The sequence below is a fragment of the Oreochromis aureus genome, linkage group 6, assembly GCF_013358895.1.
Source record: "Oreochromis aureus strain Israel breed Guangdong linkage group 6, ZZ_aureus, whole genome shotgun sequence".
NCBI classification, from domain to species: domain Eukaryota; kingdom Metazoa; phylum Chordata; class Actinopteri; order Cichliformes; family Cichlidae; genus Oreochromis; species Oreochromis aureus.
In genome coordinates this window covers 8,730,498-8,756,760 of record NC_052947.1, presented here as the reverse complement: position 1 = coordinate 8,756,760, position 26,263 = coordinate 8,730,498, and the positions used below count along the sequence as shown (strand labels likewise).

Genomic DNA, 26,263 nt, shown 5'->3' with positions numbered 1-26,263 from the left:
TTCATCAGAAAAGCCTAGTATGGCATCCACATCACTGCAAAACACACTTTTCTTCACCAAATTTGGTGATACTCTCAAAAAGACAGTGTTATCCATTGTCAGGCTTTTTATACTGATGTCATAGCAAAGATGACTTAAATAATTATTTGTTAATATTGCATAGATATGTATCAAAGTTTAACTAAACATAGAACTTTAACTTCTAACAGTCGCATCATGCTGAGATATTGAGCCCCACAGATTTAACTGATAGTTCCTCACTGTGTGTTTTAATCCTCTTTGCATTTACCCCCTCTGCTCCAGACAGCCCCTTGCTGTTGATGCAATGTATTGCTGCACTGCTGTCATGCTGGTAGCTGCCAATATGCATTACTATCAGAACAGCATCATCTGCTGAGCTCACAGACACTGAATTAACACACTTGCTCCTGTAGAGAGATGCCTAGGGGGTGTGCCACACTTTTAGTGTGTGAGTGTGTGTGTGTTGACAGGTGTGGGATCATTCAAGGTGAGCTGAGGCCTTCAAAGTAACACAAAACCAGTGATTAGCACTCCAGGGTTTGTATGTAATGCTAGTTGAATATGTATGTGGGTGCCTATATCAGTGTTTCAGTATCACTATAATCACCTCTGTTGTTTTCCATTTTGTTTCCTCCCTCCTCCATCCTTTCATCCCTCGCTTTTGCTTTCCCGCACCTCACAGCCATCTGTGTCGCCATGGTGATGTATAGAAGTCAGGTGGTTTGACCTGTGCTGGTTATGAGATCCCTCAGACTTGTGTGTGTGTGTGTGTTTGCATTTTATTTATTTATTTAGAACAGCCAGTCTGTCTATTACCAGACGGAAAAAATAATCTGAAATTGAGCTTTAAGACAACATAAGTTTATCAAAAAGCAGGTTTTGAGTGTTTTTCTATGCATATTGCATAATGTAGTTCTTGCAGCACCACCACCCCCAGAAAACAAGAAAAACAAACAAAAAGTATTAAAACAAACAAAACATAGTTGTCTAGAACTCAGTACTCTTAGGCTGCTTCTCCTTCAGATTCGATGTTCAGAGCCACCTTTATCAGCAACTTGAAATAATCATTTTCTGTATGACTTCATTAGTTTCTCACATTATTATGGAATTGTGGCCCAGTCTTCTTTTCTGATCATTGACATTTGGTATTTAGTTATGTACAGCTTCCTTCTACACCCTTTCCATCTGGACTTTGGGCCACTGTAACACTTTGCTTCTTTTCTTCTTCAGCCATTCTGTTGTAGATCTGCTGCTGTGCTTGAAATCATTGTCCTGTTGCATGACACAATTTGAGTCAAGCTTTAGCTGTTGGACAGATTGGCTCACATTTGATTTTGGAATACTTTGGTATACAGAGAAGATTGACTCAATGACTACAAGGTGCCCAAGTCCTCTTGGTCCAAAACAAATCCAAATTATCACCCCTCAACCACCCAGCTTGGTAGCTGGTATGAGGTGATTATGCTGATAATTTGGGTTTGGTTCTTGTCAAATATGGTTCTCTACATAATGGCGAAACATTACCATTTTGACCTCACATGTTCAGAGTTCATTGTTCCGGAAGTGAAAATAGAAAAAAGGCTCTTGGGCTTTTGTTCTAGTATATTTATCACCACTGACATGGTTTTCAGTGATATGATATTCAGAATGCTAAAATGAGTCACCAAACTTACGCAGCCTGCTTAAGTGAACTCTGTGTGGGAAACACTGAGGTTGCCTTCTTGTGCAGTCCTGTCATTGCTTCCAGGACTGTTTGGTGCAGTATATGCGTGGAGCCCTTCCTACAAGTCCAGTTCTGACCACTTGAAGCTTGGACATGCTGGATCTCCTCCACACTGTCAAAATAACAATACTTTAACATAAAACAACAAGCAGGGTCAGTGACATCTACAGAGTGTTGTTCCTCATTCTCCTGATGCCTCAGGATATTACAGAAGTTGGCAGTGTTGACAGTCCCAGGAGATGGACGCACACTGCATAACCTTGTCAATATCACAAAAATGATGAGCATGCTCCTATTTTTGCTCCTGATCTGATGCAATTTCTTCTAGCTTGCATTCTGTGGCCTCTTTCACTGGAAAGTAGTTTTTTGTCTCTACTTCTGACTCACCAGAAAATCCTCAGACTTAGGATCTGAGGCAGTATTGTATTACTAGACAAGGGACGACAACCAAATAAAAACCAGGTACTTCACTTGTTAGCTGTTCTGCTTATCAGAAAATTGATACCTTTGGCTTATTGTCAACAACCAGACTGTAGTTCATCTAGTTCATCAAACTTGGGCCGATCAAGTTTTTTCTCCCTAATATTGATCCATCCCTCAGCTGCCAGTTCTGTTGTGGTTTGAGGAAGAAAACACTTGCAATTGCATTAAAAATCTGGTGTTCTATCAGGTGCCTTTGAGCAATTATATTGTATGACTTGCAAAAAAAAGTAAAAAGTTTCTAAATATTTCATATATAATAATCATTGCTAACAAACACCAAGAGGGAGGAGCAATTAACAAATACAGGGTTTTCTAGTGTCATCATTGGAACCACTGCATCAAAATCATTTTTCACCGTCACACACTTATTTTAACACATATGCTGCAAAATGCTCCTAATGAAAGCTGTCAACACTTTAGAGGGTTGCCATTTTGGTTGCTTTACTTCAGCCACCACCATGCCAGTGAATATTCACCAGTCTGCCCTAATATGAGGGCTTTATTAAATATGAACACAGCTTTGTAGGACTGTGACCACACAGCGTACTGTTAATTCCACAGACCCTGCTCCCAACTTGGGAGTCATTTACGACAAACTGTGCAAAATGTAGATTAAAATAGCGAATTTAGGCGCTATTATGTTTTCCACCAAACATATCAAGCAAATGTTGTACAGTGACACAAGAACATTATTGTGGAGAAGATCTATGCCATACTCATCCTAAGAAACGCTTTATTGCTGGACTTGCAGGAAACAAGAATACAGGAAACTTAAACAAGGCAGTTACTTAGTACTAGTTAGGAAGTACTGAACAGACAGGACACACAGCGTAGAGGGAGAGAAGGAAATGCAGACAATATACGCAGTGGAGGGAGATTAAGGGAAGTGGAGACACATGAACACACAGCTGAACTAAATCACAACCAGTGTTGGGAAGGTTAGTTTTAAAATGTATTCCACTACAGATTACAGAATACATGCCCCAGAATGTATTTGTAACGTATTCCGTTACTTAATATGGTATCATGCTTTTTACAACTACATGAATGTACTATTGCTGTGTGATTTATTATTATACTATTACTAGAGATGAGACAGACACAGGGACATGACCAGGGAGACAGAAAGGATAACAAAACGTGTAGGCAAGACTAGGAGAGACTGGACATAAAAAGAAACAAACATAAACAAACCTGAAATCAGCTATTATAAGTAGCAAACTCAGAAACTGTAGAAATTAATATATTCAGGAACTAAAACAAACTTATACTTTCAAAGCGACAAATAACAAATCCAAATTTACAACTCAAAATACGGGGTCAAAGCCCAGGGATCCTAACGTTTTTGTAGACAAAATAAGATGGTGTGGTTTATTTTCTGAACATTAGTTTTTAATTTATGAAAAATGTATCAGGTAAAGAAAAGTTGATATAGTCCCAAATAAGCATAGAGTCAAAAACTGAGACGCACTCAAATGAAACAGTTCCTCCAAGTTTGGTAAATAGCAGTCATTAGCCTGTCATTAACACTGTCCTCCAATGATTGCTATCTGCACGCTGCTATCTTGGAAACCGTTGACTGGCATGTGCTAATGTGCTAATGTGTTGCGTTTGTGTGCACACGTGCATGTTTGTGTTGTACTGTGGACTGAAATAGAAAGCCTCTTTACCCCACTCAAAGTGACACTTGTCCCTACAGACAGCACACTTTGTTCCTCTTGTTAAGATAATGAATATTAATGTGTCACCTTGTTATGTCTCAGCCAAATTATGATGATGGCAAACAAAAGCAAAATGCTGAGCGTTTTCAAACACTCATTCTGATGCCCTAGAGCTAATTGACCTCCATACATAAGCTGATGTTAGAGTGATGCTCGTGGACAGAGACGGCGAGAAAATACACCACTCGAAAAAAAAAAAATGAAGTGAACACTTTAGGTTTGATTTTTGATTTTTTTAAATTTTGAATCCAGCTGTCAGCGAGACGATGAATTTTATTTCCACTGACTCTTTTTATGTTACGTTTCATCTCCCAATTTATATCAGTAGATATTTTCAACTTGAATATTTCATTTATCAATATGTGATGTGTTCCCAGAATTCGTTTGAGCACTACATACGTATGTATATCTAAAGGGCCAAGGAGGACAAGATGTTTAGTGAAAATTAATGAAGAAATGTGGGTTGTAGGCAGTGTGGGCGAGATGAGTTATGTTAAACACTAATTAAAAAATGAAATGACAATCCATTCAACTTGGATATGGCAGTAAAAGCAGACATCATACTCCTGTCAAAAATAGTTTATAAGATAATTTGTAGGTACGATTATTAGCCAATCTTTGCAGTGACATTTTGGCCTCTTATTTTAACCGCCTGCTTTCCGTTAATGGATTCAGCAGCGCAAAGAAATAATTGCAAACAAACCACTAAACTCGGTGGTTTGTTTAAGGGCTTTCTTATTGTGTTGTGTCTGATTCTGTTGTCTTTGAAGTTGTTAGACTGAACAAGTGAGCCTTGTTTTGAACTGTTGCCATTAAAAAGACTCTTCTCTGTAAAAACAACTTTGCAGCACAGTTCAGATTTGCAAAGTTGCATCTGAACAAAACACAAGACAAATGAGATGAAAGTGAGATGTTTGGTCATAATGCACAGCACCCAAAAACTGGGAACTCCTCTGGATTCCAAAGTATTCTAGAGCAGCGGTCCCCAACCTGTTTTGCACTATGGACCAGTTTGATGTCAGACAATATTTTCACAGACCGGCCTTTAAGGTGTCATGGATAAATACAATGAAGTAAAATGATACAACCAAGGCAAAAACTGTGGCATTTTGTAAATATAATAATAAACATGAATTCACTGTGTAATTGTGTAACTTTATTAGCAGTGTCCTCCTGAAATGCCCCAACAACATTGAGAGTAACATCTCCTCCTCTCTGCCCCTAAATGCTCTCTGGTCGCTATGATAATGCGTAAATATTTATTTTAAAATAAGACACACAACTACAACACGGGGAAAGACCCAGGGAAACCGAGTTAATGATAAAAACCCTGAAAACTACTCACGGACTGGTACCGGTTAGGGACCGCTGTTCCAGAGTCAAATATGAGGCCATTTGCCCGACAATTGAAGCTTAGCCCAATTTGTTTAATGCAGCGTAACAATGCAAAATTGACAAATGCTGAAAAAGGAAAACGATTAGAGTACTGCAATTAACCAGCCATAGTCCAGACCTCAACGCAACTGAAATGCTGCAGCATATCCTTAGAAGAGCTGTGAATCAGCACGTAGACCCAGACCTCAAAGAACTGAAGGAATGTTGAAAACAGAAAGTGTGTGCACCAATTCTCCCACCATGATGAGGGAGACTGAAAGTCATATATAACATGATTAATCCAAGTTATCACTACTAAAGATGGTTCTGCAAGCTAGGTGTGCTTAGTTTTTCACTGGTCCGCCCTCGGAAAACTTTATTTTTCCACCAGACTGTAGCTGACAAAAAGAACAGAAAGCATTTTCATAATTGGATTATAGTAAACCAGTGGCCTTCTGTCAGGGCAAGGCAGGAAAGCAGTGTCCAGTTATAAAACCGCACTAAAATTCTGTCATCTTATACATCCATTCTTTACATTACTGCCATCCTGTGGCCATAATTCGCTATTGTCTGTGGAAACAGGCTAACTCTGCTTGACTATCTGTACATAGATTTTGATAGGTGTGTCTGTTTCTCATTAACAACGGCTGTAGCTTATGAAGCTGAGACTCTAGCATGCGCACTGGAGATCAGCTGACAGATACCTAATGGAAGACAAGTGTGGCTCTGCTTTCACTGTAGAAACAGATCTAGTACAAGCAAATAAACAAGCCTTGTGTAATTTATAATTTTAACTGATAAGTTTTTTCTTGTTAAATAGTTTGCCTAACATGTGCGAAGTAGAGCAGTTGGTGTGTAATATGAAGAAGTTATTAATATAACTCCCTTAGCAATAAAAGCTTAAACGTTAGAGATGGTTACTCCTGCCCTGTGTCGTTTCATAAACCAGGTCATGTGCACATGTAGGTACAGGCTCACCCAGTACTTCATATTAGCATGTATGACAAATACATTTTTTTTGATTGAATGAGTTTAACCAGCTGTTTTGCTAATATACCGCCATCATTTTGATACATACAGTTAACCATGTCACACAGTGCTCAAGTGTTTTAACAGCGCTGTGAATTAAAAAAAATGTGATAAATATATTTAATTTACTTCTTTACATCAAGGTGTAGCCTTTGTCTCCTGAGCTCATGTAAAGCTGTTTTCAGAGAAGGTGTTCCCCACAGGCCAGACACTTGAATCATAGTTATATATAATATGATGCATTACAGTAGATTAAACAGAATGTAAAATAGCCCATTTAAAATGAACTCATCCAGCAGCAATATCCATATAACACTGATAGTGAACATTTTTCTGCAGTATAATTACTTTTACTTTTAATCCTTTATGTACAGTTTTATGTATAGTGATGTGTTGTCATAATGTTTTATTACTGCTTTTGCTAAAGTATTCGTTCTAACAAAAGTTCTTTAAGCACTCATAGCCGTCAGCTAAAGATACTTCTGGCTTCTCCCTTGCCCAAAGGGGTCGCCACAGCAGGTGTTTGATTTGGCAGTGTTTTACCCTGTATGCCATTTCTGACACAACTCCAAAGGGAGTTTGTGTCTCTAGCTGGAATTGAACCAACAACCCTTGGCTTGCCCAGCAAATGTGTTAATACCATGCTACACCACATAGAGTTCAGTAACATGCAGGAGGCTGTCGGCACATATAAAAGACAGGAAAAAACAGTATTTTTTATTCTGGTCTTATTTGTCCTTTTAAACAGTGATGTCATCGACTCAAAACTTAAAAAACTTAAAAGTGACATTGCTAAACCCATAATGCCATTTTTCAGCCATTATTCAGCCACATATTCAGTAATGTGCATACAGTCTTTTATTTGTATACATATATTTATTCTTATAAATCTCACATTCCTATTCTTATATTTTGCTTTGTTTTTATGTTTCTTGTATTTTGCACACCTCTGTTGCTTGTGAAGCTTTCACACAAGAATTTCACTCACATGTGCTGTACCAGTGTACCAGCACATGTGATGTGACAATAAAATTGATTTGATTTGATTAATCAAAGTTTCAACAATTTAATAACAGAAATTTGGGAATTATTTCATATTTTTAATATTTTATTGATATCCTGATTTTAGTGAACTGGCTGTGCTGAGTTACTTGGTAGAAAGTATACCAGCCTTGCTACTGTTCTCTGTTTGTTTCACATTAGCTATGAGAGAGTGTGTGTCTGTTATTTCCTTTAACTGGTAGACATCTCCAGTATTTTTAGCTCAACCAGTAGTTGCATTACGTAGTTGAGGGTCAGTCTGTTCATCTAGATTTTTTTCCCATTAGTTACACAAGCCTGGCAACACTGGAGGATGGAAATAGCATGCAACAGTGGTTGTGGGCAGAAGAGGAAACCTACCTACACACTTAACACCCATATCATATTACCATCATACTACATCAGAAGAAAGCAAGGGAGAGGATGGGAGGAGGAACCAAAAGGAAAGCACAGAAAATCCCACCACATGGTCCCAGTCAGAGACTCTGTGCTTGTTTGTGTCTTCCTGTTTTACAAGCAGGCTTCTAACTGTAACTGTACACTGAGTATTTTCTTGTTGCTTCCATTCCCCATATCTGGCCATCGCTGCAGAACGATACATTAGTTGGCAGCTGTTAAAAACCAGTAGAACTTCACCTGTCTCTCTCCATCCAATCAGTCCTCCATACTGCTGCAGTTTATTGACCTCCACCCCTTTCCAGCTAAATGACTCACAGTAAACTGACAATTTCAGCCACACTATAGATTCTGTGTGGACAAAGGTTTAGACCTGTCATATAAAGTGTGTTCAGTCTTAAGTGGTATCTTGTCACACAAGCAAGACTGATAACACCTTATTAAGCCAAACCGTAGTCTTGTCAGATGAAATGCAACTAACTTAGACTTCCATTAACAAACTTTGGATCCTCAATTAAGATGTCAAATAATGGAACAAGGATTTAATTGGCCAGAGACGATATAAACGCATATGCACAAACCCACACACGACATGCAAATATGCACACACAACAGAGGGCTCCTAATATTTTTGTAGGCGCTGGTTGCCACAGCAACAGGGCAGAGCTTATCTTAAGGAATCATATGGCAGCTGTGCATTGGACAGAGGGGATGGAGAAAAAAAGTGGGAGGCACAGATAGAAAGAGAAGTCAGATATTTCTGAAGGTGTAAAGTTCAAGTATAATTCTTTTAATCTTTTTATCGGCCTGTTAGTAGAAGAAAGTTGGCCTCACAAAGGTTACTCCTAATTTGGAAGAAAACAGTTTCTATTAAATCTCACCATCTGTGCAGCTGCAGCTTGTAGCTGATTCCTCATTGTAGTCATTAATTTTAAGACAAAACCTCCCACTGAGCTAGAGATGAAAGGAGAAAGTTATGACACTTACAAATGCATATATAAATTACTTGGAGTAATATGATTTCGTACTCTTAGGGTTTACCATGTAACCTTCAAAAATTCCAGCAAGGTTCTGTTACTTTTCTCGCGTATTTTTTATTTTTTTATTATATACTTTATAATCATATAATGATAATTTGGGTTCTTTTTCTGGGATGGAATGACTGTACAGCAAACATTGTTAATCACTTTAAAAGAGCCAATAATAATTGGTTAAATGTTCCTTAACAAGTTGCACCTTGATCAGATTGCATTCGTAGCCATCAAGCTTCTAGCATGCTTTTGGCTGGATGTTTTTACCTCTCTTCTCGGCACAATTAGTAGAGTTCATAAGCATAGTCCACAAGTTTTCAATAGTGTTGAGGTCCTGGCTTTGGGAAAGCCACTTTCTGAAGCTTAATGTTAGCCTGCTTTATCCATTCTGAAACCAGGTTTATGTGTGACGATGATCATTATGCTCTTCAAACCCAGTTGTTAGTTAATTTCAAACATGTAGCTGTTGATTTCACTTAAAGATGAAGAATTTAGAGGAAGTCCTCCTTCTTCGTTATTCCATTCACTTTGTGAATGTCCATCCATCCATCCATCCATCTTCATCCGCTTTATCCGAGGCCGGGTCGCGGGGGCAGCAGCCTAAGCAGAGAAGCCCAGACCTCCCTCTCCCCAGCCACCTCCTCCAGCTTATCCGGGGGAATACCAAGGCGTTCCCAGGCCAGCCGAGAGATATAATCTCTCCAGCGTGTCCTGGGTCTGCCCTGGGCCTCCTCCCGTGGGACATGCCCGAACACCTCACCCAGGAGGCGCCCAGGAGGCATCCTTGTCAGATGCCCGAACCACCTCAACTGGCTCCTTTCGATGTGGAGGAGCAGCGGCTCTACTCTGAGTCCCTCCCGGATGGCCGAACTTCTCACCCTATCTCTAAGGGAGAGGCCAGCCACCCTTCGGAGGAAGCTCATTTCTGCCGCTTGTATCCGCGATCTCGTTCTTTCGGTCACTACCCACAGCTCGTGGCCATAGGTGAGGGTAGGGACGTAGATCGACCGGTAAGTTGAGAGCTTCGCTTTTACACTCAGCTCCCTCTTCACCACGACGGACCGGTGCAGCGTCCGCATCACTGCAGCCGCAGCACCTATCCGTCTGTCGATCTCCGGCTCCCTTCTCCCATCACTCGCGAACAAGACCCCGAGATACTTGAACTCCTCCACTTGGGGCAGGAACTCATCCCCGACCCGGAGTGGGCACTCCACCCTTTTCCGGCTGAGAACCATGGCTTCAGATTTGGAGGTGCTGATCCTCATTCCCGCTGCTGCTGTGAATGTATCACTAGTAAAACACATGATTCTACCATCACCAAACTGCTCAATCTTTATCTTGTCTGACCATAAAACCTTTCTTCAGAAGGCATTTGGCTTGTCTATATGGACAGCTGTTAATTTCAGTGGAACTTGAAGGTGTTGATTTTGGAGGAGGGGCTTCTTTCATAGTTGGCAACCTTTCAGTCCTGCTGCCTAAACTGATGCTTTTAAGTAAACTCGGTATATGTTATAACCATAGTCACCAATAGAATCCATAGTTTTTAGTTGGGGATCTCCCATTTGTCCCACAGGGTGGTTGGCTCAGCTGTGATTCACTGATTCACAGTATGTGAATCATTCTATTTCAAAGCTTACTGAAGCAATGCAAAAACCCCCACATGAACAAATAGTAGCCTGCTGAACTATTAACGTTCAAAACTGTACAGATCTACTCTTGTCATGAATACTTAAAAATTAAAACCTATGATCGACAGAAAGCACGGGCAGAATCAGTGCTGTGTGTTGGCATGAACAGCTCGTATATCACACCTTAGTCAGACATCTCACTGAAATATTATGTTTACAGCAACATAATACAATAACTGTTTGTCATCCAAGTTCCAATCTCATCACATAAAAAGGTTACACATATAAAGGTTTCACAGTAATAAGTACATATCCCCCAGAGTCTACAAGTGGATGGGGTGGTGAAGTCATCGAGACAGCATGCACTGAATCCAAATAAGATTCCAAGTCTGACAAAAGTAGTGAATACAATGCTTTGTGAGACATTAGGTACCTGTTGTCATATCTGCAACGTGCTTTCAGTTTACACAGTGTTGTGTTTAATAGAATGAATCAGGATCTCTGTATTCTTTTATCAAGGCATCATGACTCCACCATGTCATTCACTATATCACTGATTCAGTCTCTCTGGCCACAGAGCAGAATGTTAATGAGCAATAAGAGCTTCATTGAACTAACTGATAAGTAAATATTGTGCCTTTATGTGTCTATGTTTCTGTGTGGAAATGCTCACTCCTCTGACCTGACAGCTGAAGGAAAAGAGAAGCTGACATGAGATGCTGTGAAGCATTACCATGTGATATCCCATGACATTTACTGCTGTCCAGCACACACACTGATACACCATCACACACAAACACACTTCGTTCTCCCTCTTTCCAGCCAGCTGTACTAGATCGAGGAACCCCCTGATGGAAAATTCCAAGAAAGAAGAGACCTGCCAATGTCTGTGAATATTATGCAGCGAAAGAGGAGCACATATGGAGAGTAAAAGGAGGAAAGGATGCGGAGAGTGAGTGAGTGAATGAAAAGGTGAGGTGAGATGTAAAACTAGGAAGAAAAGAGCCACAAACAAGCTTGTGAAAATGTTTCAAACAGTTGAAGAATAAGTGGCTGTTCTGTATGTGCTCTATAAACACCTAGTGTTTGTACACTCTCTGCTTTTAATCATCAGTTTTTTTTCAATCTATAGCTCCTTTGTCTTTTGTCCTGTTTTTCTCCCCTCACCACTTACTGTAGCACTGCACATGGCTACCCCTCCCTGAGCCTGGATCTGCTGGAGGCTTCCTTCTGTTAAAAGACAGTTTTTCCTTCCCACTGTCACCAAGTGCTTGCTAATAGGAGGTCTGGTTGTTGAGGTTTCTCTGTATTATTGTAGGGTGACAGTCATTGTGTTTTGGCGCTACAGTTGAACTCGGGTGGTCGCGGGGAGGGGGGGGGGTTACCTTCCTCAGAGTGCCCGCGAATTCTGAAAAACCATAAATTTTGGATGAGGTGAAAAAAGAACCTATAAATGCCCATTTTTATAGTTTACACCTTAAATATGTCTTAGGGCTTTAAGAAGAACAAAATGAAAAACCATGACAACACTCAGGAAAACACTAAACATAGCAATGTGCAGCAAACTGTTATGATGCGCTCTTGGATTGGTTGCTTTCAAACCTTGACCTCTGAGTACAGGGATATTTCACCATCCCAAGCTGTGCTTTCCTTTAAAAAAATTGCAGAGGATAGTTACTGTTCCTGTGAAATTGCTGGGTTACTGCAAGCAATTATTAGTTAGGTTCTAAAGTAAAAAACAACAACTGAGACTGAGAAATCTTGTGGGGGTGTACTTATATAAATAAAATTGAATTGAACTGAACTGTATCCCAAATGTGATGAGAGCAGCACAGTTTGCATCACATAAGCATTTTAAGCAACAGGATTTTCCTTTTTGAGCCTACTAAACAACTTGGCAGATATCAGACTTTTTTTTTTAATAAAAAAAAAAATCAGGAGGTGATATCAATCTAGCATAACAGATTAAACAAAAAAAATAGAAGAAAAGAGAAAAAAAATCTGTTGTGCTAATACCATCGAATGGTTATGAAGAGTTTATTTCACCACAAGACCGTTCTGAAATGTCTTAAAAAACTATTCTTAGTTTAATTTAGTTCATTTAAAGCAATGACTTTTTACTTTTCTGAAATATTCTCAACTTTCTTGCTGCAAATGAAATTAAATATTAGTCATACTGTAGCATGGGGGCGGGATCCTGTGAAGTTGGTGGGAGTCTTCATCTTTATTACTGGAGTTATCTTAATCTGCAGGAATGTAGACCTGTGTGTACTGGATTTCATGACAAATTAACTTTTACCAACCTGTCAGCACCTGTTTGGCTTTAGTGAGAAATGGCTAAGGAGAACTCCCACAGTTTTGCATGACTGTCTAGTTACAGGACTTAAAGTTAGAGCAAGCTTTTTGCAACTCCATTGTGTGCATTGTTCAGGGCTTAACAGTACACGGTGGAATATGTGAAGATAGACTGGAGGTTTGGAATTGGAAGACACTAACACAAAGTTTTCTGACTTTAAAAATCAAGGTCTGTGCTTTTCTATTTCTGGGGGTAAGCAATTGTGAATATATTAATGATGAACTGGTTGTGTTTAGCAGCAAACTACCATACTGTCCTTCACACAGTGTCACGTAACTGTATCGCCGCTCTGTTTCTCAGAAGTTGTTGAACTAATCCACTATTTTAAACTTCACACCTCCAGAACCTCCAGAGATTCTTGTTTAGTTTCAGCTTTTCCATGAATCTAAATATCACGCCTCTGTTTTAAAACACAATCATTCTGTATTGAAGCTTCTTTAATGAGGCAGAACATTTTATGTGGAGTGATGTTTCCAGCATATGAAAGAAAACTAACTTAAAGACACCAAGTTACAAACTGAAATAAGCTCCCTATAAACCCACCTCTTTCTCCTCTTTATTTCCCTTTTTCTCTCCATCCTTTTGTGCCGGTTTACTTCATTTGATAGTCGATTGGTTTCCATGGAAACCAGAGGTCGTTTGCCTCCTGCGTGTCTCTTTGGGAACAATAAAAACAAGCGAGGAAAGCAAGAGAGAGAGAAGGCAGAGAGACACTGAGGAATGGGTAGACAGAGTGACGCCATGCAGTGAGGTATTAAGAATTCATTTATCCCCCGCTGCCGCACACTTTCAGCCTCCCAGCTCTTTCCAGCTCTGTCACGCTGATGCTTTTGGCACATCCAAATCTTCTGGGTAATGGTCTCCAGTGCCACTGCATTTTATCTGGCCTTTTAAAAAAAATCTTAGATTTGTTTCCTCCTGGCTGTATGATGTACTCTGCGTGGTTGGAAGAATGTAAAAGGTTTAAGGGGCTGAAGACAGTCGATTTAATCATTCAGTCTCAGAAGGACTATTTTGCAAGTGTTTCAAAATGAGCTGATCTAGGACGCCTTTAATTTATAGGCTTAAAAGTTTCCATCCTTTTAACAGTAAACATGGAAGCACCTTCAAGTAGGGCTGGGCGATATGAGGAAAATCTTATTTCACTTTTGATTTTTTTGTTTTTTGCCTTATGACGATACACGATATATATCACGATATGTTTAAATAACCTGTTTAACCATAGGTGTTATATTTAACCACACTGAGTATATTCGATATATCGCCCATCCCTGTCTTCAAGCCAGTCAGTTGACAAGCACTGGGCAAGCATGTTAGTGGAATCACCTACTGTACAGTGCACATAATTGTGTTGTGTAATTGTACCTCCAGATCTTTTAATGGTGCTGTTTAGTGACCTGCATTGAATTACTGTAGGTGTTCCAAGGAGCTTCTACTAGTGAGTGACAGCCGCTGGATGAATGCGAAGCAGACCGTGCTGAAAACAGCAGACGCTACTTTGCAATTACTCCTGAAGAACAAAAAAAAAAATGAAGGTTAAAAAATTCAGAAGGTGAAATAGTTCTATGAAACTATTTCAGAGTTAATCTTCGAACACCCGGTCTGTAATAGAGCTTTGCGCTTTGAATTTCACCTCATTTTCCTTCCAGTGTTGATGTGAGGTGCGTGTGCATGTCTGCGTGAGAGAGTAAAAAAAGATGGAGCCTCCTCCAAGGCACCTACACTAATTGACTCATTTTTCAGAAGTGGCGAGAGATAGACAGACACTTGCACATTGTTAAAGGCAGCTCATGTATAGGTGGAGTGAATTAGAAGGTAACTGGAAAGCTGGGCACTCCAGCAACACGCTAAAGAATGCATTTAGGAGTGAAAATGACCCCAGGATAATCCTAATAGTATTAGTCCAAAAGCTGTCATCATTACTTAGTGCGAGGAAAGAAGAAAGCGCTGACCTGCAATTTTGTCCAGCTATGCCTGGAAAGGCATTCGTGTTCTAGGGGGTGGATTCACAGACACTGCCTGGAGGTTCTCACACAGGCTCAGTGACACCTGAGGATGATATCTCTGTCCTCATTAGGAAGGGCTAGCTACACAAAAAGCTGAAGTGGTAAAAGTGTGTGTGTGTCTCTGTATGTGTGTGTGCTCGCTTGTAGAATGGTGATATAAGTGGATTATTTGTTTCGTTACTGCATTTCCAATTGATTTTACTACACCTCATCAATTATATTGATCCAAATATCGATAGCATCAATACCAACACTGATATTATTATTGGATCGTGATAGGATTAATACTTTATTTCTGTATTAATCTGTCGTCTAACTTTAGGATGCAGCTCACGGAGTTGTGTTAAATTCCAAATGTCAAAACACAGGAAAAGCTGAAAGGTGTGTTTTGCTGTGTTAACTAATCACAGTGATTTACTGGTCATTAAAATGTGTTCAGAATTTGAAAATTGATAATAATTCATCCCATAACTCATGACACACTGCTCTCCCTTCATGTTAAGCGTATTGATGCTGTTATCATACTGATCGTCATACAGCAAAACTTACAAAGCTCTATACAGAAAAAAAAAATGACCACAGTGTTTTCCAAGTAAATGGAATGGGAAAAGACAGAGGGGGTCCATTAATCAGTGATATAATTATTAATTCATGTTCAGAAGTAATCAGAATTCTAAAATCAATACTTAACAAGCAGTCTCAGTTTACCCTGCAATGACCTGGAATTTCAAGGATGGATGGATGGAGTTAAAAATGTGAAATCTATGGTTGAAAAAAAATTGTAAAAGGAGGAAGTTTGGTTTTTTTTAAATCCCTTTGACTTTTCACAATAATCTCATTATATTTGTTAGGCTTTTAAACTGTAAGAAGAGAAGGATTAAATTAGATTATCTTCAAAGCAATCAAAGAAAACATTTCAGTTAATACGGGAGTATGTGTTTGATTTATGAAAATTGGGAAAATGTTAAACATGCACATACACTGTGACGATCATCAAGTATTTTTTATGTATTTTCAAGCAAGTAGTGCATAAAGAGTGATTGAATCACAAAAGACCTAACCTATTACTGTGCCATTCTAGTTGGTAGACATAATACAAAGTTTGTACTTAATACTTGCCGTCATTTTGGAACGTATAATTTCAAATGTTTCTATTTTTTCATTTCCATATTAACAATGTAAAAATGACACATGCATAAGTGCCTATTTGTGACGCTGTTGTTGCTTTCAACCCTGGCTATGCATATAATACCCAGAACTTTGCATACAGTTATTCAAATATCATTTTTCTGTCTAACTCAATTTTAAAAAGCTATCATGCAGTTAATTGATCCATGCATTTGATGGTCTATGACAGATCTTTCCTCTTAACCATGTGTCACGTCTGCTTTGCAGCTGTTAGCCCGTTGGATGTCGATATTAAACATGCCACCCTGCGGTGAAAATTCCTCTTTACATGATCCATGTCAGCTGATGTATTGACTTAATGTTTGATTTAATGTGAAACCTAATGTGCCCAAGTGTGTGTGTGTGTGTGTGTGTGTGTGTGTGAGGAAGAGAAAGTACATGAATCTGTGCTAAAGTGTGGGCGGGTGATTTGAGTGTTATGTGTTTGAACCTGTTGGTTATTTTGCATGTGCATATGTGTGTGGCTTTCCGCTCATATGTGTTTGGATAAGTGGGTGTTTGTGTGCGACTCTCTGTCTTTGTGTTTATGTGTATGCATGTGTTTTGCCCACTCAAAGCCTATCTTTATCCATCCTGTGATATCTAAAGTAGTCCATCTTCTTGTGGGAAGGTTCAGGCAGGGCCAAGACGAGCGTGTTGAGAAGTTAATGTTTTCAGGAGACTCTCTGTGTGTCTTGCTGAAGCTGAACCTGTCCTGCTGACTGTGTATGGTAAGCTGCTCGGGGAGTGTTTCAGCTTCCTGTTCTGTATAGCCTCCGGGAGGGATTGGACCTCCTGGGCTATCACAGCACATCGTCCTTCACACACTTGTTAGCTGAGCATTGCATTCCCTCCACGAACACACGGTGAATAAATTTTGAATCACTTCCTCTTGCTCTTTCTTTGCCAGTACGGTTTGATTTTTCCTCTTCAGCCTGCTCCATTTAACTTTTCTCAGAACAAGTGTTGCTCAGGTTTTGGTTCACTCAAAATATTCAGCATCATCACACATATTCTGAGGTTTGCTATGCAGGATTTTGATTACTCACGTCATAGAGGATTTTCCTCTTAGAAACCACTGAACCAGTAGGGCTCCAGCATCTTGCTGGCAGACAGTAGATGGTGCCGTTCAGTTCTATGAAATGTCTCTGCAGCATCTGATGCAGCTCATTTGTCTTTATGATTTAGATGGCTTTGGGGTGCATAAGTGAGTGTCAGCAGAGTGATGAAGTTAAATAAGAAAAGTGCATTTTTCATAGAGTGTGTCATAGATATCACACATTACACTTTCTAATACTACCACAGTCTCCTGTGTCAGTGAGGATTAACTTTTATGGAGTGATCAAAGAAAAGCTATGGCAGGTTTTTAAAATTGGATCTTCTTCTTCTTCTGTTATTGCCATAGTTTTCATAGCAGTTATAAAAAGTAATGCTGACTCTGAGAACCCATCATAGAATATAAAAGCACTCTGCAGACATAAGAGTGTTGGTTTAAAAAAAAAGAAACACTAAAAAGACTATGGTAGGGATTGACTGCTGTTCTGTAGCAGAAGATGGACTGAATTATAAATTATACTATATTTGCACATTTTGCATCTTGCACGTCTTCGTCCTGTCTCGTCTACAATGTCCTGACAATAACTTGAACCTGGCATTCAATACCTACTGCACAATCCACTTTGTATTGTTTCTGTCCTGTCCTTGTTTAATGTACAGTTAGTATTGTACAGTTATCATTATAGTATTTAATAGTATTGTATAGTTAGTACCTTGTTATCCCTTAATTTTACCGAAATTTAGTACATTATTTATTTGTAATTCCTAGTTTTAAATCTCTTGGAGATATGTCTTTTATGTTCTTATAATTACACCATGGGGGCTTGGGTGAAACAGCGGTACGCTGTATACTGTTGTATTGACAATAAAGCTCTTGATCAGTTTAGACCATATACCTCCTTTACAGTCAAAAGCTGAACATGCTATTAGCCATTTAATGCCTGGAACATGAAATGATTGCTGGAAAATCTGTTTTTTAAAATGGAGTGTTTATTAAACCTTTTGGCATTTTAAAAAATGTTTTGGGGCAATTTGGTGGTTAAAAATGTATTCTGGAATTTATTTGTGTGTTTTTAGGGGGAAAAAATCACACTGATCATGTAAAAGTAAAAAAAAGTCATGTATGTACATGATACACTTGGCGTTAAGAGGTTAGTAGCTGGAGAACTGAGTTAGCAGAAAGGGTTACTTTTGTTATTTGTTTCTATTTTCTCTCATCATTTTTTAAATGAGGTCTTGTTTAAAGTACGAACGACCCATTTTCCCTTCACTGTCTTGGCTTTCCCTTTGTGAGGAGTTCTCCTTAACCAGATGTGTTTCTACATGGTTCGAACGTGTGAGTATGATGGTGATCCTGTTGAACTGCGTTACCCTGGGAATGTACCAGCCCTGTGAGAACATCGACTGCTCCTCAGACCGATGCCAGATACTACAGGTACAACACAAACGTGCACAAAATCAACCCCTAGCTTGTAGCAACATCGCATTAAGTCTCAAAGGAACTGTATGTGTGCTTCTTAACAGTGCCTTGTGTGCGTGTGTTTTTTTGTTTTTATGCAATCATTTCATATCTGTTAGACTTCCTATGGACACATGGACATGTGATTCTGATAAAAAATATTTTTGATCCCGTAGACGTCTGTTAAGTAAAGCAATACAGACTCTTTTCTTTTGCTGCTCGGAGACGAGTTGTGTTTAGATGCATAGTCTCTCCCATGAGGTCCATTCTGATCCAGGAAAATCCCTCTGATAACATAAATATTCTTTTTAAAGTGTTGTATGAGTTACAGGTGTTGAGGAAGCACTTTAAAGGGTCCTAAAAGTCAAAGGGACCAGTTACACTGGTTTATGTACTGTATATTTGATTAGAATCTGTGCATACACGCTCATATTGCAGAGAAGAAGATAGAAATACACACTGATACATCCAAACACAGCTTTATCCCTACCTTACCTCATTCGCCCATCATTCTCTTCTTCCCCCCATGCTGGGCACTGTAACTGCTTGCACTGAGTCACTGCTAGCATGCGGTCTTTATGCTGCAGCGAGCATGACTCTGTCATGTATGGCACCTCTGCAGCTTCACTCATCATTTGGCAGGACACAGAATCCCTTCTCACTTATGTCAAAGGTGGCTCGAGTGGGTATAACATCTGTGCTAGAGCTTTCACGCATATGCCTTCGGTCTGCCGGGGCAAAGAGCTTGCTGAATCACACGCCTTACACACAAGGCACTGCACACATCATATAGCATAGCAGCAAACGTAGACGCACACAGTAGATTGATTCAAGTGTCTGTGGGGGGGTGGGGGGGTTGTTGAGTTGGATCTAATAGAATTTCTCCTCCAAGGATCTATAGACCCTATTCAATATGAGCATGGATTTAGTGGGCTACAGCCCCACAGTCAATACGCTGCTCTCAGAAAATCTGCTGTTCAATAACATGATCTCCATGCTGGCTCAGCAGTGAAATCTATAAGCTCTAACAAATGTGGGCTGAAAGACCTTTGGAGGCTTAGGAGGCCACTAGCAGACATTGTTGGATGATGGATGAGTGCAAGTCCATTGTTGTGCAAAAGTCTTGAGTCACCCCTCCTCTTTTTGGAATTTTCTTCCAAGGAGCAAAGTTTCTTCTGGTTTGGGGTAATAGTTCTCCAGGTTTTCTGAAGTGTTTCAAAGTTTTTATTGTACCTGACCATTTCCAGAGGAATGTGCTTTGTTTGTTAGCCCGCTTAACACTGACCGATGAATCATTCAAGGTTAAAGACTTGAATAAGGTTCATTTATAAATGGTGTCATCTTTGCATCATTCTCCTCTTTAGCACATCCATTGCTCAGAACTGTTAATAAAACTATATGGGATTTTTTAAACAATTCTAACAGTGTCTCAGATTGACAGTGCTCTACAGTCGGTGGGTCCCATAACTTTGGTTCCTTGTGAACTATCTCAGTATCTAATTCAGTTTTCCATGATATTGGCCTATTTTCGTAAAGCTTTTTACTCGCTCTAAGGCTACGTCCACACGTACACGGGTATTTTTGAAAACGCAGATTTCGTTTGGGCCTTTCGTCCACACGTAAACGGCATTATCGATCACTGAAAACTGAGATTTTTAAAAACTCCATCCAGGGGGAGATTTTCGAAAACTCTATTTTTGCCAGGAAAATGGAGATTTACTCACGCAGCGTCAAAGGTGTGCGCCGTTTTTGACGTCACGCTGTGCGCCACGTTATTGTTTCCATGAGATACATTTCTACAGTTTGTGACCTGTGGTAGGTACCTATTTCAATAGGACAGAGCCGTAGGCATACAGTCAGTTAAAATGGGTTTAATGTTAATACAAAATAAAAGTAAACATGTAACAGCAGAACCTAAAAACAAATAAAACTTTACTTTGTTAAATGCGGTAAGAAACGATAAAATTGTATGATTGCCCGTGAGACAGGATAAGCGCTGCGGGGAACCTGTTAAAAACAAATCAACATATAACACACGTTAAAAGGGATACAACTCACACTCATGTGTGTGCACACATGTCCCTCCATTTAGAAAGACAGAGGTGTCACAGTGAACTTCTACACTGGGGGTGGGGGGGTAGGGGAATGAAAAAATAAAGTCAGATGTTTTAGAGAGTTGCAGAAATGTCACGAGACATAAGTGCTTTTCACCATTTGCTAAAGTCTCCCTTTGGTTAGCAAACGTTACCGAACGTAGCACCTCATCCATCTTTCCAGCAAAGGTCAAGGTTGGAAAGTCTGACCACTCCTCCTCATTAGTAAGCTGGTCTGGCATACCTGCACTAAATAGGATGCATGTTTTAGCAGGAAACAAGTCAGGAAACAAAGATCCACCTTAATGGTTCAGATTTGGATCACGTTGCTTCCAGTACGTCGCTCTTAAAATCAAATTACAGGCAACACCGAGCATGTCAGTTTGTCTCTAATCCCCCAGTATGAACAGAAAGGAGCTCCAGCTAATCTAGGCTTTTTGCACACAACAGTAGTTGCATTCATCGGGGAGCTGAATTCTTTGATTTGTTTAAATGTGTTTTTTCTTTCTTTTTTTTAATTAGATGCTTGATTAAAGCTATGTGAGGTGTGAGGATTTCGACGTGAGGCTTACCTCTGATTACTGCGCAGAATAATTGTTTTCCATTACTTCACCCTTTAAGGAAACCTGTTGATTTGAGCTTGACGGCATTTGGATGATGTCATGGAAGAAGCGTCTTTGCTGCCATCAGTTTGCTTTTCACACACAACATCATCAAAAGTGTTACTGTGTACAGACAAAAGTCTGTCTCATTCATCAGGAAATGTGTTAAATTTGTGCTCATACATTGGGCATGTTACATTTAATGAGTATAATGGATCTTTAGAGTCGTTGCTAAAGCAAACCAAAATACAACAAAATTCATTGATATTGAGTTTTACTGCCTGTTATGGTAAAAAGTCATTGATCTGGAACCAATTAATGTGATTTTCACCTAAAAATGACAGGGAGTTAATTCTGAGGAAGTTTGTAGAAGAAGTGATAAATCATGTAGCACAAAATAAATAAATGAATTTATTCAATTGTAGACATAAAGCCTAAAAGGGCCTACGGCCACTCAGATGATCTAAAAACTGTGTTTATAATTTGTGTCAAAATAAATCTGGTTGGAACCTTAACTTCAATTTTTCTACATGTAGTGTTGATATACCGTATTTTCCGCACTATAAGGCGCACTTATGATCCTTTAATTTTCTCAAAAATTGACAGTGCGCCTTATAATCCCGTGTGCCTTATGGTTGTGCTTACTGACCTCGAACCGATTTTATGTGGTACACGGTGCTCAAAAATCTGTCAAAAAATGTTTTACTATGACTTTGGTAAACTATGAAGCCCCACCTCTTCATGGATTGTCGGAGCATTATGGCTATCGTAGTCAGGAGCCTCGCGGAGTAATCTGGGTCCAAAACTCCGTCCGCTTCAGGTCCCAAAGTCAAACGAACACTGTGGCATCACTGAGAGTTAAAAATTGTCTAAATTCTTTCATCTTTAATAAATTGATCAGCGCTGCTGCTTTACCAGGTGTAACAGTTAAGCTTAACATCCAGTTAGCAGGAAGTTAGCTCGCTAGTTTCCACCTAAACATGATATAACATGTTCTGACTGAGAGATTTCTGAAAAAATTAAAACGTACGGCTCTGCTATCACTTCCAACATAAATGAAGACAGAAAACTAAACAGGTATTTAACAAGCGGTTTTATTTACTCATTCGTGCATGTGTGTGTGTGCATTTGCATCTGCTTGTCTATGAGATGTGAGGCCTTTTCACAGACATGCATCATTTATTTAATGTAATCAGTTTTTCAGTGGTAAACCTATAAGGAAATGACGATTCTCCTGGTCACCGTTTCCATGAAACTTAAAAAACAAGCAAAAAAAAAAAATTGTGAGTTCAAGCGATGATTTTTCTACTCACCACTAGAAAGTCAGTTAGTGTAACTTTTGCACACTAAATTTAACAGACGTCTCTCTCTGAGATCTTTTTGTTTCCATTCCAACAATGATTCATCGTTCCTGCTGCCAAAAGCAGTCAGAAATGACATTTTTCCTTATTTTTTCCCTTATTAACACCTCGTATCTCTGTTTCCTTTCTGTCAGGCCTTCGATGCGTTCATCTACATCTTCTTTGCTATGGAGATGGTTGTAAAAATGATCGCTCTGGGGATCTTTGGTCGACGCTGTTACCTCGGGGACACGTGGAACAGGCTGGATTTCTTCATCGTCATGGCAGGGTGAGGACCTTCTGTTCCATTTATCTGACTCCTTTTTCCACATCAGGAGACTCACACGGGTGGGAGCGCTGAAGGGTTTTCTCCCAAACACATGTCTTGACAGCTATAACATCAACAACAAAGACAAATAAATAAAATTTAAAAAATAATAAAGGGAAAGCATGAACTCATGCATTGTGGGTCAGTGTAATGCTAATTAAATACACCCAAAGGGCTACACTTAAACATTAGCTGATTCTTTCTCAGTAATTTGTTCACTCTTCCTCTTCGGTCTGCTAATATAACTTGTAAATGTTTCATTCCACATTTAAACTGGAGCTCTCACACAGAGGGTGTTTGAATTATTCGAAAGTTCAAATATTTAATTATGACTAATTCTGTTTCGCTTCTGTTTAAAGGCCAGGTTCCAAATCCCTTTTTGGCTCAGCCGTCTTTGTCTTCCTCTACAATTCACAATCCACTGTGCTACGATGCATAGCCAATCAAGTCGGTGTTACAAATGTAACATGGCAGTCGGTATTAACGTGTGGATAGTAACTGGCTCTCACTTGGGACGTGACTGGCGGTAACACAGTGATGATGTGATTCAGCTGAGCTAATCATCTCAATGGAACTTATTGAATGAGCTGAAATTACCCAGCCACAGATTCTGTTTGAGTCAGGGTTACTGATGTCTCGAAGGGATACCTTTAAATGGTAAAAAAAAAAAGGTACGAAATATTTTTCTTTGGACAAAGTCAGCCATTAAATCTGTGTGTGCTTTTTTTTGTTAACTCTACTGAGCTTTTGTGCAACTAAGGGATTACCGACTCCTGATGCTAATCCTAACCCACCCCAGTGTACCTAGTATAATTTTGTTCACTTGTCTCATTAATAATGATTTCCCACTCTCTGCAGCTTAGTTAAATCCCTTGTTATGGCCATCTATAATGTTTCTCTTTTAATCACAGTGAATTGCTCCTGTTTCAGTTTCTTGGAGCACTGTCATAACTACAGTAAGGGTGGATGGTAGAGGTGGGCCAGTCGATCCAGTAGTATTGATACCAACACTGATATTGGTATCGGATCGATACTAACGTGACAGGATCGATACTTTGTGTCTGTCCTCTAAGTTCAGAATGTACTGCACCCCGACGAACCTTTTTGGATTTATACCCTGTAGCACATTTCAATAACAGAAGTTGACCCAAAGTTGCTTTAAAGACAGGAACATTTATATTTTACATCTCCAAAAACAAACCCCAGTTTAAAATATACATGAGAAGCTGAAAAGTTTTGTTTGTGATTGTGTTCAGAATTTGCAAATTGATGATGATGAATCATGAATGACACATTGTTCTCTCCTACATAAGCTGCCTATTGGCAATACAGGCTCTGTATTTACTTGGTAACAGATTTATACCAAAATTTGCACTGTTGCACAGCACTAGTAGGTTGTGGTTGGGGGCGTTTCGTTTGTTTTTTTAATGTCTTTTTATTAATATGATCTGACTGAAATGCTAATTTTAGAAGAGAAGTTTGCATTTGAGAGGACATGACAAGGACACCGCTTGTCTGAAAGTTACAGTTTGTAATGTTAACATTGTCGCCTCTTTCAAAAATATTAAGGATGTTTTTAAAATCTGGTTCATTTAGTTTATTTGGTGTAGAACCGTGGAAGGGCTGTTGCACCTTACCTCTGGTCTGCTTCATGCCAAACATTTAAGTTTGGTTATTATTTTTACCTATTAAAGGTTAATGCACAGTTTTTAAACACAAGGCAAGTAGCTGATTTGCTAGTCAGTGCTGTCGTATCATGAACAGAGTCAGAGCACATGGTGCAATAGGGGGGAAATATAATGTTGCTGTACTTTACCTTTTATGGTTTTAGAATTTAGCCACAAAGAGCTCATAAAGTCTACACTGCAAGTGCAGCTCATATTTAGAGAACAACGATAACAGAGACCAAATAGTGACATCTGTTGTTATAGACGGATGCGATAATGGCCAAAATGAAAATTATGATTATTTTGATCATTAGTGAGATCATGATTATGTCAGTTATTTGTTGGTTTGTTGAATTTGCGTAAACATGACACTGCTTTGTTGTGCAAATCTTTGCACCAAAATAAAATCAGCTCATACAATAAAAATAAAAATAAAGGCAAATACAAAAACTGTACCAAAATTTTACTCAAAATTAAGTTTTGGTATTACTTTCATTTTCTACATTATGCTACACTCCTGTTGATTAAAACATCTCTCCACACAGAAGGCCTGATCACCTGATCTCTTAGAAGCAAAATATAAAGTCTCTCGCTCGAACTGCATGACAGACGGGGTTAAAATCTCTCTCTCTCTCTCTTTGTCCCTCTTTGTCATGTTGTATACAGCACAGCTATTGGAAAAGTAATTGCTTGAGGGGATAATATAGCTTTTGTGCAGTGACTATTTTCCTGAAGCCTTTGCTACTGAGAGTATTTAGTGCATACTTATCTTTGGCCATTATGTTGGTGATTTCAGTACATCTTTGTGAGATGGATCAATATGCGGACGTGCCACACGGGCTCGCATTTGTGGACTTCTGTGCTGATGTTGGGTGATTCCTGTTAGCAGCCATTGCATTGGTTTTCTTGGGCTTCAAGCATTCATTATAGTGTTTGTGCTTTCAGGTGGTAGGATAGCTCCAAACATAAACGGTATTCCGAAGGACAAGCTCTTCACCTTCTGCCGTATCTGTATCTGTCTTTTAATTTAGCATTACTTGGCCAGACTACTTGCAACAAACATGGTGCATAGTGCAGGTAACAGCTGTGATTGGCACATATAGTGCAGGCACATTGTCAGGCAGCGACTTAGGAAGCGACTTGATGTGATGAAACACGCGTTGTCAGTATTGGTCTTCATTTGCGTTCATTTAATCATGGGAAGCCAAAATTTGATTAATTGTGCAGATCTGTTTTCAGATGTATAAAGTGATATCTGTTTATCTCCTGACACAGTGGGAAATAATGGTTTCTAAGTGACTGATGCTGTGATACATATAAAAAATTGCTTAGATTATAGTGAAATCTTTAATAAACAGCTGTAGCTCAGGAGGTGGAACGTGGTTGTATACTAGCTAAAAGGTTGGTGGTTCAATCCCTGTTTTCTTGGGCAAGATATTGAAGCTAAAGATGCTCCCAGTATGAGTGTGAGTGTGTGTATGAAGGTTAGGAAACACTTCGATAAATAAACAGTCCTTGTATTAATATGTGTGTGTGTGAATGAAGCATGTAGTAGAAAACCCTTTGAGTGCTCAGTCAGTTTACCATTTAATAACACGCTCAGATTTGATAGCTGTTACACTATTCCATTAATGCTAAGCTTACATCAGCTCTTGCACCTAAAGTCCCTCTTGAGCAAAGCAAGATCTTCGTTTCCAGTTCAGCAGGTATAAGGCTCCGGCACACATTTCACTTTATCAGGT

At 39.3% G+C, this 26,263-nt stretch overlaps 1 protein-coding gene across 1 annotated transcript in view; it reads left to right on the top strand.

Annotated features, from left to right (window-relative positions):
• LOC116317348 (voltage-dependent T-type calcium channel subunit alpha-1I-like) overlaps positions 1-26,263 on the top strand; it is a 186,518-nt gene that overhangs the window by 19,534 nt on the left and 140,721 nt on the right. The window contains exons 3-4 of the mRNA XM_039613171.1: positions 18,356-18,467; positions 22,682-22,815. Coding sequence (XP_039469105.1) covers positions 18,356-18,467; positions 22,682-22,815 — 246 coding nt within the window. The remainder of the gene's footprint in view (positions 1-18,355; positions 18,468-22,681; positions 22,816-26,263) is intronic.